This window comes from Sparus aurata, chromosome 5 (assembly GCF_900880675.1).
Source record: "Sparus aurata chromosome 5, fSpaAur1.1, whole genome shotgun sequence".
Lineage (NCBI taxonomy): Eukaryota > Metazoa > Chordata > Actinopteri > Spariformes > Sparidae > Sparus > Sparus aurata.
In genome coordinates this window covers 14809773-14827571 of record NC_044191.1, presented here as the reverse complement: position 1 = coordinate 14827571, position 17799 = coordinate 14809773, and the positions used below count along the sequence as shown (strand labels likewise).

The window sequence follows — 17799 nt, the reverse complement described above, 5'->3', positions numbered from 1 at the left end:
TCTTTCTCTCCAGATTAGGATGTCATCGTTCATCTTGTAAAAATGCACATATTTTGTTTGATCTTCTCGCTCCCTTTACTGTTGTTACTTCAAATATATTTGTCTCTGTAGTGAGTTTGTTATTATTTGGTAAAGATTTCTCCATCAACCATTTGTATATGGCTTAAAATAATCTCTTTATTTTCCTGAAAAATGCTTGGTTTTCACCGAACCCATAATCATATCGTATCATACCAATATCGAGATATCTGGCATTAATATCGAGATATGAAATTTTGTCCATATCGTTCAGCCCTACTTTGAGGACCAAAAATATCTGCCGAACAGCGTTGCTCATCAGCAGTCAGGAAAGCATAGGAAATATCATAAAAATATCAAAATACACTGGAGGGCAAGTTTTTTAAATCCTTTTGTGCGCCATTGGATCAAGACATAAAGGTCTTAATCACTGAATGTGCTGAAAAAGCTTTTTACTGTGCATGCATGTGTCTCACCTCTTTCATCCAGGTGGCAAGGAGCTCGTCTCTATAGTTTGAAGGGAAGGGTCCCATGTAGGCCAGGAAAGATGCTGCTAACAGACAGTCTCCTACCAAGTACGTCATGTTTTCCTCAAGACCCTACAACACACACACACACACACACACACACACACACACACACACACACACACACAAACACACACACACACAAACACACACACACACACACACACAAATTACATATGTATGCCTATGTGCACCTACACAGTTGTTGACTTGAAAGCACCCATTTTTAGGCGGAAGTAGGTGAAGGGTTAATTTTTTTGTCGTGTATGTGTATGGCCTACAGGAAGTCTTTCCTCCCAGCGGACCCTCTCTCCAGCAAGTTCAGTCAGCAGTTTGTCAGCTCGGTCCAGTTTCACCTCCATCTCTTGGGATTTCTTGATCAATCTCGTGTTCATTGCCAACTTCTCACCATGCTGCTTTTTCAGCTGGTCTAACTTCTCCCCCACCTGTACACACACACACACACACACACACGCACACACATACACATACACACACAAAGTGTTATAATAAATCATTAAAATTATCTAGTCATATTGTACATTGGACTTACTACAATGCTAGTGCATATATACTTGACTTCCTAGATGTAGATGTGCTGGAGTCCATACCTCTCGTAATTTGTCCTGAGCCTCAGCCAGTGCAGATTGTTTCTCTGCTAGTTGGGCCATGGCAGTGTTCAGTTGGGCCCGCTTTGGCGCCATCACCCTGTAGATGCACCCATAAACCTGGATGAAGAGTGTACATATGCATGGATTTAGATTTCCCTTTTTTCTTGTTCATGTAATAATTTAACAAAAGGAGCCTCATTGTTTTGTGATTTCTCCATTACTGTTATGTGCATTGCTGCTATGCAGTACAGTACACTGAATGCACACATCTTACTGTGGATTTGTGTGTTAGTACCATAATCTGCATGCACAGGAAACTATTAAACAATTATTTATTACAAATTATAATGTGCACTTGTGGGTTAATGCTGATTTATGAGTGCATGCGTGTGTGTGTGTTTGTGTTCAAGTGTATGTTACCTCCATTGCTCTGACCCACATACAGAGGGACTTAGCAGCCAGGGACACTTTGCCAATAATGTTTGGCTGGAAGTCTGCCTGTCTGCAGTACTGACCAACCTTCTTCAACACACTGTCCGATATATTGTCCTTGTCAAAATTAACTAATGTTTTGATGAAGTTCGAGTCTCCTGCCAGAAACAATTCAAAGTCATATAGGTCAGAAAACCAAGAAAATCGTTTTTTAACCTAATTGTATCTATAACACATCCACTGCTATTGAATGCTCAGCAGAGGATAAAATGGAGAGTACTGTGTCAGCAGTGTGTATAAAGAGTGTGTTTAATTTGCCCTAAAAGGTGTTGTGTGTAATAAGTAGTGGAATCTAGCAGAAAAGACTTGGCAGAAATGGAATATAATATTCATAAGTGTGTTTTATTTAGTGTAAACAGAGACGTTCGGTGTAAATGACCTGAAGATAAGAGTCTTTGTGTTTTCATTACCTCAGAATAAGCTGTTTATATCTAAAAAGGGAACCGGTCTCCTTTCACATTCCGCTGCTAATGGTACAAAACCTAGATAATGTACAATTTTTTAAAAAAGAAACACTTCCATGTATAAAGTTAAATTAAAGCATTCTGTAGCCTCAGGTTGTTCCTCTCAGTTAGCTGGCGGTAATGTCATGTTAGCAAGATTTATTTGGTTTTATTTCTCCAACACATGGAGTGATAACTAAGATATTTAGGGTTGGGAGAATGCCAAAAACATTTAAAGTAATGACTTTATGTGACTCATGACCAAGCTAGTAAATTCTGTAAATATTTTCTACAGTGCTCTATAATTTCTTTGTCCATCAATCCATCCATTGTCTGTTATCGCTTTATCCCTTTTATGGGGTCACGGGGGTTGTTGCTGGAGCCAATCCCAGCTGGGCAGGGTACACCCTGGACAAGTCACCAGCTCATCGCAGGGCCCTCACTCTGCACTCTTACTCGGCCCTCTGCACATCAGGAGCAATTTTGGGTTCAGTATCTTGTTCAAGGACACTTCAACATGCAGCTCAGCTCAGCCTGGAGCTGGGATTTGAACCAGCGACCTCCCGATCACTAGCCGACCTGCTATACCCGCTGAACTACAGCCGCCCCTAATTTCTCTGTATGATCCTAATTTTTTATTTCTTTTATTTTAGTTGTAACCTAAAGTTTTATAGACTAAATAATTAAATAAATGTTCACTTCATTACTTGAGTTAGTAGAAATACTCGATGCTGTTGTGGACGACTCCATGTTTAGAAAATGAATTTCTTGTCCATGAGGACCACCATTGCTTCTGGAGCTTCTCCAACGTTTTCGGAAAGGGAGAGGTGAGCGCGGGAGTGCTGTAATCTGGAATCTAACCGCTAGATGCCATTAAAAACTCGATATAATAAACATTGTACCTTAACTACCCTTTGCTTAATTTCTTCTATGTGGGTGTACGTTTCTCTTTGCCCCCACTGAGGAGGACTGCATTTAACAGACTGAAAGTTCAATGACAACTTAATAACAATTTTAATCACAATCAGTTGTCATAATTTCAAATCCTAGGTTGAAATTTACCATAGACACTTGTGAGGGAACTTAAAATAAATATATCTATGTATCTGCACTCTTCTTCTTTCCAGTAACATCTTTCCTGTCTTGAGTGTAACTGTACACAATCTCGTCCCTGATTTTTGGAGTACATTTTTCTTCAGTTACTTTGTTTATTTGCCAAACTCTCCTACATCCATTTGTAATCTCTGCACTGATACTCACCCAGCTGTCTCTTTGCCTCGGTCCAGGAAGGCTCATTACCCAGAAGAGTCATCACAGCCTGCATCACTGTCTCCACCTGTCCTGGGGGACGGCCATATGACTGAATCTCTGCCAAGTCCTTCTTGTTTAGAGATTCTAAAGCCTACGTGCAAAAAGAGGTCAAATAAAGATCAAATTACCAATGCTCAGAAGGACAGGCAGGATTATAAGATTCAGCAGGAGAGAGATATACCTTCATGGCCTCTTCCAGGGCAGGCAGGGCCTCTTTCAGGTCTCTCTGTGCGTTCTCAGCCATGGTTTTACACCGTAACTCTTGTGCTCTGATGTGTTCACTGTCATCAATCACCGCCTTTTCTCAAACACAAACAATGTGTCATTGACTGATACATGCCTCTTTCCTATGAGCCAATTACCACACCCGTCTAGACATAAACCACTGATGTAAAGCTGTTCCGTTCCAATTTGATCATTGGGAAGTCAGGGGAATGTGAACCATGTAAGTGCATTATTAAATTATTACTTTTTAGTTCTACTTTTACATTTTAGTAATTTGTGTACATGATAACGTGTTAGTGGTGCTTACCCTCTGCTGCTTGTCAGCCTCATGTGTCTGCTGTATAATGACGGCCAGGAACTTGTCACACTGGCTCTGGAACTCGGCCACCTGCTTCTTGGCCTCCTCCAGCTCTACAGACATGGCCTCCACCTTCTCCTGTGTGTCACTGACCTTGAAAAGGCCGTTACGCAGCTTGCTCACCTGTTCCTCCATGTCACTGCATTTCTCTGCCAACAGCCTGGATGGATGGTCAAATACACAATCAGATGATTGACAATGTGATTGTGATTGACAGACATGTAGTGAACTGAATACAGATACAGGGCAATTAGCCACAGAGGAGGGTTGGTACAACGTAGTAGTTGAAGACAGATGGCAACTGTGAATATTTTCTACACTAAAATTTGCCATGTTAGTTTTATGCTTCTGCTTGATCTGATTTATCTCTAATCTGATACATATAACACCCAAACAACCTAAATCCAACACACCTATTACATGTACTACAGCAGGACCAGCATGGTATATCTGCATTAACCAGCTACAGGACCCTCAAGACACACATGAAGTGTCTGAAAGTGGTGTTGAAACAGAGGAAGAGAGAAGCAAGAATAAGTAAAGTCTGAAGGTGCCTACTTCTTGTATCCAGACACCAGCTCCAGGTAGTTGGTGGGTGTCACATAATTATGTCTCTGCAGCTCCAACTTCATCCTTTGGGACACCTGTGCTACTGACTGGTGTGTGGTCACAAAGGTACTGGCAACCTTTGTTTGGATCTACAACATCATGAAAATTATGATATGACATACAAACACTTCGAATAGAACTTCAGGAGTCAGAGTACTTACTACTCTAATCCCTATATCAATGGATATTATTTATCCATTGATATGGGGATTACTTTCATTGTCATAACAGGGTCACTGCAGTTCACAGCTCAAGTTTAAAGTTTAAATGTGTGTTTTCTAAACTTCTAAACTTGAGATTGTCTATAGAAAAAAATAATGACCAATTTCTGTGTTTTAGTATCGCTGCCATTCCTGTGGTGGCAACTCAGTGTCTGCTGCTGCCTTTTAACAGTGTCAGCAGAAGAGGTAGCTTAATAATTATAATAATTAAAGATGTTACAAGACAGTGGCACCTAATTACTGATTAAGTATAAAGCAATCATAAATCATTCAGATTTTACATATTAGACATTGGTTTGAACAACCAGAATAGATAAGAGAAACATAGCTATTAGCAAGCTAGCATATTTAAACAAGAGCTGCATTTAATCATTACAGACCAGTGACATTAGTAGAAAATACAATAAGTATCCCTCATTGTATTTTATTATCATTATTTGTGTGTCAAAAAATGTAAACCAGGCCTAAACATTACCTACAGAGGGTCAAAATTACAATAATAATATTAATTAACAAATAATAATTAGAATATTCTTGATCCATTTCTAGCAAACCTCTGCATGCCTAAGGAATCTAGGTGAAGTGTATGGTCTCAGACAGGGGCACTCTTCATAAAATAGAGGCTTGTGTATTTCTTATTTCTGTGAGAATCACAGGGTTAAACAGTTTGAAAGTTCAAAGTGAAGTACCCACACTGTGAAACATGTGTTATGTGTGAGTGATTGCACTCCTCACCCCTGGCAAAGAGCCCAGCTCCAGTCCATCCAGGAAACTCTTAGCTACCTCCAGCAGCGCATCTCTGGGCCACTCACAAAACCAGTCAATGGAGGTGCAGCTGATGAGTGCTGGGTACTGGAGAAGGCGTTTCCTGTGGGCAAACAACAAATATTCTTTAGTTTTAGACCTTTAAGTTTATTGTTAAACTATAAAATATCCCGCCTTCATTACATTACTTTGTCACAAGTTTCTGATGACTATACCTGAAAGATCATTTCAAAAGATCTGTAGGCATCAGTTAATATATTCAATTTAAAATGTTGTACTCCCTAATATCAGTTTCAGCATATACCCCAAAAATTGGGTTCTAAAGAACACAAGAGAAGAAAAAAGAGTAGGGAGGAATATTCTGTGAACCAGGATGTATAGGACATACTGTGCTGCAGGAAACAGTGACAAAACCTACCTGAATGCCTCCCCGACTGGGCTCATACAGAGAACTATGTGCAGGTTGTTCCTGACTCGCTCTATCAGGTAACTGAACAAGGAGTCTGGAGTCTCTGCCACATTGTCTTTTCTGGCAGACTCTGACAGAGCACTGCATAACTAGAGGTACAATGACAAAAGAAACATGTTCTGACAATTAAAATTAAGTTTTAACTGACATGAGACATGTTGTTAATATTGACATACAAGACAGAGAAACTGAAAAAATAAGCAAAATGTTAAATGTGCTACTTTGACATTAAACCTTTCACAGCAAAGGTTTCACTAATTCCACAAAGGATAACATCTACGTTGGTGGAGCCAATGCATCACAGATAGTTTAAAGCAAACCTCTATAGTAAGTTGGTAAAACCTGAGTCTAGATGATTGAGTTCATTTAAACCACGAGTTTGTTACCTGCTGACTTAATAAACTAAATAATGCAAGTATGCAAACAGACATGAAATAAGATGGACAAACAGGAGGTAAAAAATGATTTGAAGACAATACAGACCTCAACAAACTCATCCTGCTTGTAGAGGTTAGGCACCTCTCCAGAGCTCAGGATGTTATTTATGTCCTCGAGGAAGGATTCAACTACAATCTGAGTGTCGTTGAGCAGGAAGACTGTGGGCTTGTTGTCCACACCAGTCAGATGATATAGCTTTTTGATGTCTGAGAGCCAAGATAGAAAAAACACTGACTGTAATGTATTTGAGGGGATGAGAGGACCTCATTTTACAAAGCCAGAGGTAATTTTATCAGACATTTTATTTCCACCTTTGATTCAAAGTGTCCTTGTTTGAATTTCAAGAACAAATTCATATATATGAATGTAAATGAAGTGTGTTTGATCTCACCTTCCCTAAACTCCTGTTTGCCGTACTGCTTGGTGATTTCCACCTGGAATACCTGGTATTTACAGATCGAGGCGGCCATTTTAGACAGGCTCTTTCTGCCAGAGCCCCCAACAGCAACCAGAAGCATGTTGCCCCTGGGCTGTCTGATCACACGTACTGCACAGGTTACTGGGGAGGAAACACGAAAACATCATGCAAATTCTTCATTTACAAGATCCTTGTAATGGCGTGTGGCTTGTGTTTCTTACTATTATTCTGATACTTTGTTCCAGCATCTGCTTATGGTGGTAGAACATTATTACCTTGAATGTGACATTTTTTACTTCCACTGCCTGTGTGCAATTTGTTCCAATATTGACATAGATTATGGTAGATTATGGTAATAGTTTTTTTTTTTTAAAAAGAGCACCAGAGTCCAGCAGATGAGGACCTCTAACACTGACTGTAGTAGAATGTAGCAGATTTTCATGCATGCTGCAATGTCTGTTTAAATCTGCGTCCAAGAGCGTGTGTTGTGTTCTCAGACGCACTGTGTTCGATGGCATCTCGGAAGAGCAGCAGGTTCATGGGCACTACACCAGGTGTCATGTTGTAGTCCTCCAGCTGGGTTTCCATGAACTCCTTGAGAGCCTTCATATCCTGCAGGTCTTTATACACACTAAACTCACTCAGGAAATCACCTGACACACACAAACAGAACAATAACAGGGATGAAGAAGTACACTTTCACATATTTATCAGTTTCACAATGCTTGATCCATGGTCCCTTACCAGTCCACTATCTTATCTGCATGTATGTGTGTGTGTTTGTTTGTGTAATGATAAATGTACCAAATATTGGCGGTTGTTTGTTTGGGCAGATGCTGTGGAACGTGAGGCCAAAGAGTGAGCCCAGTTTTTCCCCCAGCAAAGCAACAAATGCCTCCATGTCGCTGTGATCGACAAGCCGGTCTGAGAAAACCCTGAAATCAACAACAGCACACTGAAAACACACATTATCCAAAATGTACACATCAAAGGTACCTATACTTTTGGGCTATGTAAAACAAAGTAGAAAACCATTTACAATTGGATACACCCTAGAAATCAGCTAGCAGACAATGAGGTATAATGACACTGCCATAATAAGGCTGGAACTCTGGTAAATAAACAACACTATTGTAAGGCAGTCAGCTATTTGGTGAAAAATTGTCCTTGCCTACCTGAAGCACTCATGGATCCACAGTCTTGTCAAGCTGGTTTTGGTGTCATGGTAAAGTGGGTCAGCTCTCAGCAGACCCTGAAACACCTGAAGGTATGGAGCAGGAAAAAAGACATCAATGTGTCACTCAACATTTTAATTAGCAGATTTCTTAAGTAATTTGCATTAGCATAGAAATCTAAATAACCTCATTGTGATCAAGTACAAATAGCCTTCAGTTAGTTTCAAGAGAATACATCACCATAGCCAGTTACACTATTACCAAGGTTCCAGTTGTGGGTAAACCTGTATCCATCTAACCACAATTTATGCATTATTGTATACCTTGGAGATATCCCTGAGGTTGAAGACGTAGTGTATCTTGGTTGGAGTGGGAAGAAAGTGAGCTGAAACAGCTTCATAAAGTTCTAAGGTGGCTTGAGTCAGAACCTGTCCAATGGGCTTCATCTCCTCGCTAAACTCCTGGAGCTTTTGGCCAATCATGGTACCGTAAATCTGCTTGATCTGGGACTCCTGCATGCAGAGAAACAACTCTAGTCAAGTGTAGCACATTTTTGTAAATGATACTGCCATGTCAATAAGACACACATATCTCAAGTTGTACTGGTCAAAAGAAAGAAAAACAGAATGAGAACTTTCTAAGGGGTTTAAAAAATCCATTTCATGTTTTCCACTTCAAACATTCAACTGTCAAGGCAACACAAGTGTCAGGTGGGAAGTGAGCAATGAGTGGAGAGAGCAGAGGATGTGCTGAATGCCAAATGCCAAATGAAACAAAACAAGATAGAAAAACAAAAAAAGTTGCAAAGAGAAAAGGAGGAAAATGAAATAAATTAGCAGAACTCTTTTGTACAATCATGATCGCCTGGGTGTTGGATATGAGAGTTATAATAATAATTATAATCAGGATTATGTATGGCAAGATGAGAAGTGGTGGAACAAAAAGGTGATGAAGAAAATGAAATTTCTAGAGTACCAGGATCAACCTTGCTGAGATACACAGAAATTGTTGGATGACAGAAGAAGGAAAAAGACAGATGAAGAAAAATAGCATATTTAATATATTTCAGTAACTGTTTAAGTAATACTATAGTCTATTACATTTACTCTTCACTGGTAAAAGAAAAGAAGAGGAAAAATAATCAGCAGGACTTACAATAGGGAAGGTCATGTTGATGAGGCTGAACTGACTCTGTAAGCGACCAGAAATGTGAGTCCTCCCTCCGCCAGGGGGCCCCATGGACGCCAACAAGAAGATGTCCTAAGAATAATTATCACGGAACTATTAAACATATTTCACATGTAAAGCTTTTGTCACATATACTCCATTAAAGAATGGAGGCAGAGAAGAAAAGGCAGAAAAATTTAATCTCACACGCCTATAAACAGACCTCAGTTCGCTGCTCTTTCTTACCTTGACAAACTTTTGGGACTGTTTCTGGTGGTCATACCAGAAGCCGTAGTCGATCCAGAGGCGCAGCAATTCAAGTGGAGGTTGGGAGCCAAATAGGTCATGAGCAGGCATGTTGAAGTCGTCCAGGAAGCACAATAGCCGCTTGCCACCAGCTGGCACAAACTCGCCTTTGGTTCTCTTCTCCACGCAGCTCTCCATAATGGACTGGATGTTATTAGAGGTGGTCTGGACAGTGATGGAGAGAGACAAAGATACAGAAAAGATGAAATGATATTAATGATGTGTTCCATCATGTACCTTGAAATGCTTCATATGTTATGAATCAATGGAAACAATGTGACTATAAAATTGACCAATGAAAAAATTCAAAAGTTCATTGTTAAAAATAAGTTTGCGTATGAATGTGAGAACAATAGTGTGTTTGTGTAGGTGAAGATTAGACTGATGTTGCGCGTTAGCTTGAAATAGCAACATCTGCATGTGTGTATAGTACGAGTGATATCAAAATCACGAAATCTGTTGATGGTGATAAATGTATTATGGGCCGTACTGTCATAGTAATACAGACTCTGATTTGATAACTATTGTCAATCGAACCAACTGTTTATTGGTTTTTGTCTATTCCTATTATTAGAATTCAGAAAAGAAAATAGGCCAAAAAAAAGGAGGCGTGCAACTTGCACTGAAGAGTTGAGAATATTTTAACTTCTATGTAAGTGCAAAAACTGCAAGAAAAACAAAACATGCTGTATTTTTACAGGCTATAATCTCTGATGGTCAAATTACAAATAATAGTTTACATTTAAGTTGTCTTAGCAAAATTTCATACAGGTCACTCAAGGTTATTTCATGTGCTGTAAATAAATTTTACAGCACATTAATTTCACATTTATCTTGCGCATTTCCTGCCACTTTGGCACTTGATATTTTCCTCTGCTGACCATTACACGCAATACTGCCAAAAAGCCAGCATATACCAGCTAATGTAGACCCTGATGGGTAGTAGACAAGCATGCAAGCAACTTTGCTCATGATGCAACCGGTTTAATACATGCGTTGTTTTAAAAAGTATATCTAAGTATAAGTATATCTCTGGCCTAATGGATGCAATAACCACCATTGTCCCTGGCTCTCTTATTGGCCTTCATCATTGCTATCAAGTACTGATGTCTGTCTTGAAACCATGCAGCACTTGACTCTAACTGTAGTGAAGCTGAGATGAAGACTATTCAAAGCCATGACTGCTGGGGTGGAGGCAGTTACACTCTCACACGGAAACATGCACAAGCATATATACTCCAAACACCTATGGCCAGATACACAAAATTCCTTTTTATAAATCTGAATCATTGAGGAAAAAGATGCATGTGCACACGCCTCATTTCCACTCCCACGATTATCCATAGAAGTCTGAACAAACAACCTTAAACATGCCTGTATATATGGATACTTGTGCGTACACCACCACTCATTAGAACAGAAGAAAGAGAGAGGTGCAATACAGTTTAGCCAACTGGTTCATCAGCATCAGTGCAGTGGTCATTAGGTACAAGGACAGCCTCATGAACAACTTTTGTAGCACTTTTCCAAAACATGTACCTGTAAAATATCACCATCAACTGCAGCTAGCTCTAGATACAGATAGTCTGAAGACCCAAACCAGATGCATCTAGGCCAGTTAGCAAACTTATTTCAATATGGATAGAAGAACAAGAACAAAGACCAGGCCCAGACAAACAATGAACATGCAAAGCCACCAACCTGTGAAGACATGTTGACAGTGAGGGCAGCCCAACTGCTGTCTAATCCATGCAGGACACTTTGGGCCACTGAAGTTTTACCAGTGCCCACTGGTCCAGTCAGCAGCACTGGGTACTGTCCCAGGACCAGAGCCTTCACCAGGTAGTTGTATCGAACTGTGTCCACTGTAGGAACCATAATCTTATAGAATGGACCTCTGCAAGAAAGGGCAAAGAGAGATATACAGATGGATTGCTTCATCTATAGTAACTGAACTGGTAGAGAGTCAAAGGACAAAACATCCACACATGGACACATATGTGTGTACAACAGTTAATGTCATTTACATACTTGGCATTGTAGCGCCAGCCCTTTGGCAGCTTGTCTTCAAAAGAAGCCCAGGTTCTTTTCTTGGTGTCCACATAGTACTCATAACACGTGTCCTGAAAATGTTTACATCAAAAGTTCAGAAATTGTTTGTGCCTGAGACATATTGCTGATAAAAGTGGCATACAATGTTATCTCTCATTAGTATCATGCCAGTGTTGCTTTTAAAATGTGTAAATCAATCCTACCATGATTTACGAATGAAACATCTACACATCATATTGAATTACTTAAGGGTAATAGTCACGATAATGACTGTTGAAAAACTGGTTGTTGTGTTTGTCTTATGGTGACATTTGGCACAAAATGGGACTCTCTTTTTCTCTTTCACCAAGTCCCATGGTATCAATCTTATCTCATGTTTATCAAGCTACCTTTTCAATATCAACTGTTGCAGAAGTTGAATTTCTGTAGTTATGGATACTGCTTAGAAAAACACCTTTTACATGTCTTTCAGTACCATAGCAGACATAAAGATTAATAGCACTGTTAGCCTTACTTCTAATTAGATTTTAGTTTTTATAGGGTTTATAGTAACCTAGAGCTTACTCAACACTGGTCACACAAGAAACATAGCGACGAGGGAGAGAGAGACTGCCATTTGACACATTTGACTGACTTTGTATACCATGAATGTGTCGTAAATCGTTATATTCTACAGGGGACCTTGGTTGGGAAGTCGCATCCCATCTCCTTCAGGAAGTTGTCAATCCTCTTGCGTCCATCCTCGTCAACAGAAGCACAGATGGACCAGATGAGGCTGAATATGAACCAGAGCTCCACCATCCTACCCAAGTTCTCTGAGTCCGAAATATTCACCTTGAGTTACAGAGAGAATTACGTTTCTTTACACTGGGGATGTTATAGCAATTAAATCAATGATGACATGGGGGCCAAGACTTTTCTCTTAAATTTAGTGACAAGTCTTTTACAATAAATGCCATTAAAGATCTACATTTGAACTGCTGGAAAATGTTTGCAAATAGGTGGGATCACAATGTGCAGTGGAGGGTATAGTTTGCACTATAGTTGTCATACCCCATTGCTGGATGTGGCCAGGGAGTCATAAAGGCGACATAGAGAGGTTACTCCATTGAGCCCAGTGATGGGGATCAGCTCTTTACAGTTGCTCTTCTTAAAGTTCAGTGTGCTCTCTACATACTTCTCAAACAGACGCTTTAAATGGTCTGCTTCAGCCTGTGGAGAAATAAAGCAATGGGAGGATCAATAGATGGAGATGGAAGACAAAGAGTTCCACAAAATGGACACCATTCATACAGGTTTTTTTTTATGTACCTCTCAAAAATGTGTTCTTAAAAAACAAGTTATTAAAGAGTTATTATGAGCGGGTGCATTGTACCTTTGGACGCTTGTCCAGCCAGGACTGAAAAAAAGGCCGCCATCCCAGATCAGCATACTCATTGTAGACAATCCCACAGCGAGACACTGTTGCGGGAGAGGCCATTTCCAGGTTCTCCACTTCAAATAACAGACACACCTATGAAAAAATTATTTACATATAGGTGTTGTCACTATCACTGTGACTGTGACTGTACATGTATTACAACAGTACAGAAATATATAGTAATTCATTTTTGTTGTGTGATAATGTTAATTATCTGGGAACATGACAACAACATTCTATATACCAGATTGATGCTTTTGCAATAAACAGCAGCATTATTTAACTCAATTCATTTTTAGTCACTACGCAGAAATGGGTGATTAATATTTAAAGTGCCTCACTCTTCAATCAAGTAAAGCATACAAACATAGTTATTATTTGTTGGCTGTCCCATTTCTTATGTCAGCCAGCTCAATGGATCAAGCTGCCTGAATGTTCTGCCTCCCTCTCAGTTTTTAGATATTAATTTTACTCTGTCTTTGGGCTTTGCCTTTGTCAAATTAACTACACATAAAACAAAACAGCCCAGATAGTGTACTTTTAGTTGCTGCCTGAAACAAAAGATGTTTTTGTCATTGTATTGTTCTATTTGTAGAGAGGTGAAAGCTGGCAATTCCTAGATTGCAATTGTTTAAAAATGTATTAATTCTTTCGACTTAAAATAACATACACATGTTCCAACATTAAAAAAGTCATTTTGATGGAGATCTTGAACTGTAATGCTCAGAATTGCCCAGATTATTAATGGCTTGATGAATTTCAGGTTTGGATGTTGTTACCTGTTCAGGCATAGAGATTCTCTCTCCATTGATGAGCGTGAGAACCTTGTTGTCGTCCATAACGGAGTTCATACTCTCTATCCACAGTGTGTCAACAGGTCCGTCGAACACAATCCACTTCTCATCTAGTTTCTCATCTGAGAGTAGAGGGCAGAATGAAGGTGTAACAGAAAACATCAAGTGACATACAGTATGGATAAAGGTGTATTTAAACTGACAGGCTTAACCTGCCTGTGCAGTGCTTACCAGTTTATGTTTTCATTTAAAAAAAGCAGAGATTAAATTAGTTTCAGTGTTAGAATTTTTTGGTTTGAATACCATTTGCATATTTACCACAAAATACCACAGTCTATATGATAAAAAGCTTGTGCAGGTAGCATTGTGTGCCAGTAAAGCAAAGTAAGACCAGTTGACTTCCCAAAGCAGTGCTATGTACGGCAGTGAGCATTTTAGCGTCAGCACCTGTGCAGGCCGATCTCATGAGGGAGGACAGCACTCCGTCAGCCCATTCATTGGTGGAAAGGTCAGTTTCCCCATACAGCTCTGCCAGACTCATTGCCTTTGGGTTCAGAGGATACTCCTGTTGTGCCAAGAAGAATGAAAAAGAGAAGAAGATGACAAAAGTGGACTGTAACAGCAGATCATATTTATTGTCAAGGATAAGTATATGTATTAGTGTGTGTACTGTGTACTAAAACCTTGGTTACATGTGCTGCTTGAGTCAGTTATAAGAACACAGAGAGCAGAAACAAAAAAACACATCTGTGATTCTGACTGGCTGGCTGACCCTAGAGGTCAAATGTTTGTCTGTTTTTAATATCCCTCTTTACCTGAGTGAGTGAGAGTATGAGTGTGTGTGATTGGTTGCAGGTGTCTGAGTGATTGCAGGTTGCCCTGTGGAGCTGATTGGCTGCTTTCTTGGAGCCAGAAGTTTAAAGGCCGGCTCCTCCCAGTTCCTGCTGGCCCTACTCCATTGTCCCAGACTGCCAGCACATGTGGTTTTGCACAAACTATGTTGTTAATAAAACCATTAAAAAATGCTTTGCTGCTGGTGGTGCTTGGAGGAAGAGGGGAGTCTTATTTCCTGTTGCACCAGGGTTTCCCCTAGGTCCTGGTCATAACACCAGATGAAAACAGTAAACGTGTGTCACACCGCGGTGAGGGTTGTCTCGTTCTGGGTTTTTGTGTTGTGTCTTCCTGTTCTATTCTGAAAAGTAACTCTCCCCTTGTTTCAGGTCACTTGCCCTTCCTCATGTGTCACCAGTCTGATCATCTGCCCTGATTCCTGATTGTGTCCACCTGTTCCCCATTACCGTCATGTGTCTTATAGTCTGCTTCTCCCTTTGTCCTGTGCCAGAGTGTTTCGTATCAGTCGTGCACCCCAAGCCAGTCTTCACAGCCTTGTTCAAGCCACGTTTACCACGTTCGTATTTCTGTATCTTGTTCCTCTTAGAAGAGTGATTTTTTTTTTTTTTTTTTTTTTTGGTAAGTTTTGCTCAGTATTGAAGCCAGTTTAAGTTTATAGCTGTTTTGTTTGCCTCTGTTGGAGTTGCCCTTTTTGTTTCTTAATTTTTACAGCTCAGCCGAGAAGAGTAGTTTAAGTTTGTAGCCGATTCGCTTTCCTGCATTGAAGTGATTTTTATTATTTATTTTTTTGTTATAAGTTTTTCTTTTAAGTGTGTCAGAGCAGTTTAGTTCATAGCCTTTTTCTTTACCTCCCTTTAAGTGATTTTTTTGTTAGTCTTTTTGCTTTAAGGTCTTTTGCCTCATTTATTTTCTTGTGTGTTTTTTGTTTCCTGATGTTTTCTCGCTTTTCCCAGATTAGGAATTGAGTTTCATAGCCAGTTCATTTGTCACTCTGTTTAAGAGCATAAGAGAGAAATACTTTCAAAATAAAAGCCTGCTTTAACCGTCCCTACTTTACAGTCACCTAATCTAAGACTGTCTCTGCAGAAAAAAAATAATAGGACATTTGGGACACTAGACAGTAGGCTAGTTGTAAAGCTTTGTATTGTGTTGGCAAGTATGCCAAGATATGAGACCTCTACCACCAGCAATAATGTTAAACTGATTTTTTCCAACATAATGTTGCTCACAATGTGTCCCTTGATTGCATAATTTACTCAAGACTTTCTCTAATTAAGTTGGAGCACTTCAAACAGGGTATACTGGTCCCCCTCCTGGTTACTTAGGGTGAAATTAAGAGACAGCCCAAACTGCTGGAGGTGCGGGGTGGGTGTTGGCACTCTTTTCCACATGATGTGGTCCTGCCCTGCAGTACAAAAATGTTGGACTGCTATACATGAAAATATAAAAATTATCCTCAAATTAGATATTCCAATCTGCCCAAATTTGTTTGTACCTGGTGACCCTCTCCCTTTGAAAATGTACCTGTATCACAGGCAGACTGGGTCCAGACATATCTTGTGTTGGGGAGAAAACTTACTGTAACAGAATCTCTGCCACAAGTCAGGATATGGTTTTCTCAGTTTGGTATTGTGGCCGCACATGAGCGCCTTTCCTTTAGGTTGACTAATCAGGTAGATAAATACACTGCTAAGTGGGGGAATAACATCTCCTTTATCAAAGGTCCCTAATATAACTATTAAACAGCAGACCTGCTCAAAGACAACACTCAAAGTTACTTGTGGATGAAACAGCAGTACTGACAAATATATATCCAATATACATTGTATTGTTTTCCATCCACACCCACCTTGACCAGCTGGAAGCCAGGCTCTCCCTTGTGGTGCAGGGCAGTGAGGGCCCTCTGCAGGGTTCTCCAAGTCACACTCTTTGCACTGCCAGTCTTGCCCACCAGCATGGAGCAGTGCCGAGAGTTTTTCGTCTCATAAAGCTGGATGACTTTGGTCACGGTGAAAGGAGTCACCTGCAAACCCCTCTGATAAAGTTCCATCGTTATAGCCTCTTTCAACTGCAACAAAGTGACAGCAAAAGACTTGAGTCTTGAGTGATATTATAAATATGTAGAAAATTATGATATATCGACCACAATCTAACAGGGTCAGGTTGAATTATGTATACCAACAACATGTGTGTGCTGGGAATGTGGTGATGCATATCTGTATCATTAATAATATAAATAATATAAATATAATAAATATAATATTTGTATTTGCAATCTTTATCAACACTCTCCACCAAGAGAGATGGAGACACTGTGGTTATATATAAGAACTGCAGCTGAACTGTGCTTACTTGTGAATCTATGAACAGAGGAAAAATCATTGAACACAGTCTTACAGTCATAGTCATAGTCTTAGTTAACATTACTAAACATACATTTAGTTATAACACAAAGAATGCCAACCTCAACTGCTGACCCACCTTGCCATAATCTGCAATGGGTGTTTCCACACCTGGGAACAAGTCCTGGATGATTCGATCAAATAGTGGAAGGTCAGTCGAGGTCAGTTTAGCAGTGTTCATGTCCTTAATAGCCATTAGCAGGATCTGAGCACAGAGATACAAAGGGACTCACTCACAATTACACATCCTATTTAAGAGTATAGTTCATTTGAGAGGAAAGGAAAGTTGGCAGTCTATTCAAATGTGTGTGTGATTGTTCTCCACTGATTTGACATTATAGTGGCTTGGTTTCACATTCCAGCTACACAGGCATAGATACTTCTTGCTGTGAGAGTGGCATTCTTTTGTAGTATGAAATTCCTTCTTATATAGACCAAATCACAATGACTGTATACACTAACTGCCAGGTTAAAAACTCTCTGCATCAGGGACTACTTTACATGCAATTAAAATCTCTTCGTGCTATTCACACTGAACTTTGCTCTAGGCTAAGGGAGATGCTGGCCTCAGGTTAGGGAAGCTTTCACACTGGCAGTTGCTAGGCCTGCCCACGGAGCAGTGTTAGCCCAGAGTTTGTGGGGTTATCCACAGAGAATCTTCCATACGAGGGGCTAAACGGTGCCAGTGTGAAACAGGGCTAAAGTAAACAGTAATCTAATTCTATG

The 17799-nt window shown here is 39.9% G+C and overlaps 1 protein-coding gene across 2 annotated transcripts in view; it reads right to left on the bottom strand.

Annotated features, from left to right (window-relative positions):
• The window catches only part of dnah2 (dynein, axonemal, heavy chain 2), a 58720-nt gene that overhangs the window by 13407 nt on the left and 27514 nt on the right, over nt 1–17799 (bottom strand). For both annotated transcript variants that reach the window (XM_030418280.1, XM_030418279.1), the window contains exons 41-67: nt 17153–17278; nt 16521–16739; nt 14267–14384; nt 13805–13941; nt 12981–13118; nt 12659–12817; nt 12287–12439; nt 11585–11676; nt 11255–11450; nt 9494–9718; nt 9236–9340; nt 8404–8592; nt 8081–8166; nt 7710–7840; nt 7409–7558; nt 6879–7046; nt 6533–6693; nt 5999–6138; nt 5551–5683; nt 4544–4683; nt 3935–4145; nt 3584–3700; nt 3352–3493; nt 1577–1746; nt 1157–1273; nt 827–991; nt 495–617 (exon numbers count right to left, since the gene is read on the bottom strand). In XM_030418280.1, coding sequence (XP_030274140.1) covers nt 495–617; nt 827–991; nt 1157–1273; nt 1577–1746; nt 3352–3493; nt 3584–3700; nt 3935–4145; nt 4544–4683; nt 5551–5683; nt 5999–6138; nt 6533–6693; nt 6879–7046; nt 7409–7558; nt 7710–7840; nt 8081–8166; nt 8404–8592; nt 9236–9340; nt 9494–9718; nt 11255–11450; nt 11585–11676; nt 12287–12439; nt 12659–12817; nt 12981–13118; nt 13805–13941; nt 14267–14384; nt 16521–16739; nt 17153–17278 — 4011 coding nt within the window. The remainder of the gene's footprint in view (nt 1–494; nt 618–826; nt 992–1156; nt 1274–1576; nt 1747–3351; nt 3494–3583; nt 3701–3934; nt 4146–4543; nt 4684–5550; nt 5684–5998; nt 6139–6532; nt 6694–6878; nt 7047–7408; nt 7559–7709; nt 7841–8080; nt 8167–8403; nt 8593–9235; nt 9341–9493; nt 9719–11254; nt 11451–11584; nt 11677–12286; nt 12440–12658; nt 12818–12980; nt 13119–13804; nt 13942–14266; nt 14385–16520; nt 16740–17152; nt 17279–17799) is intronic.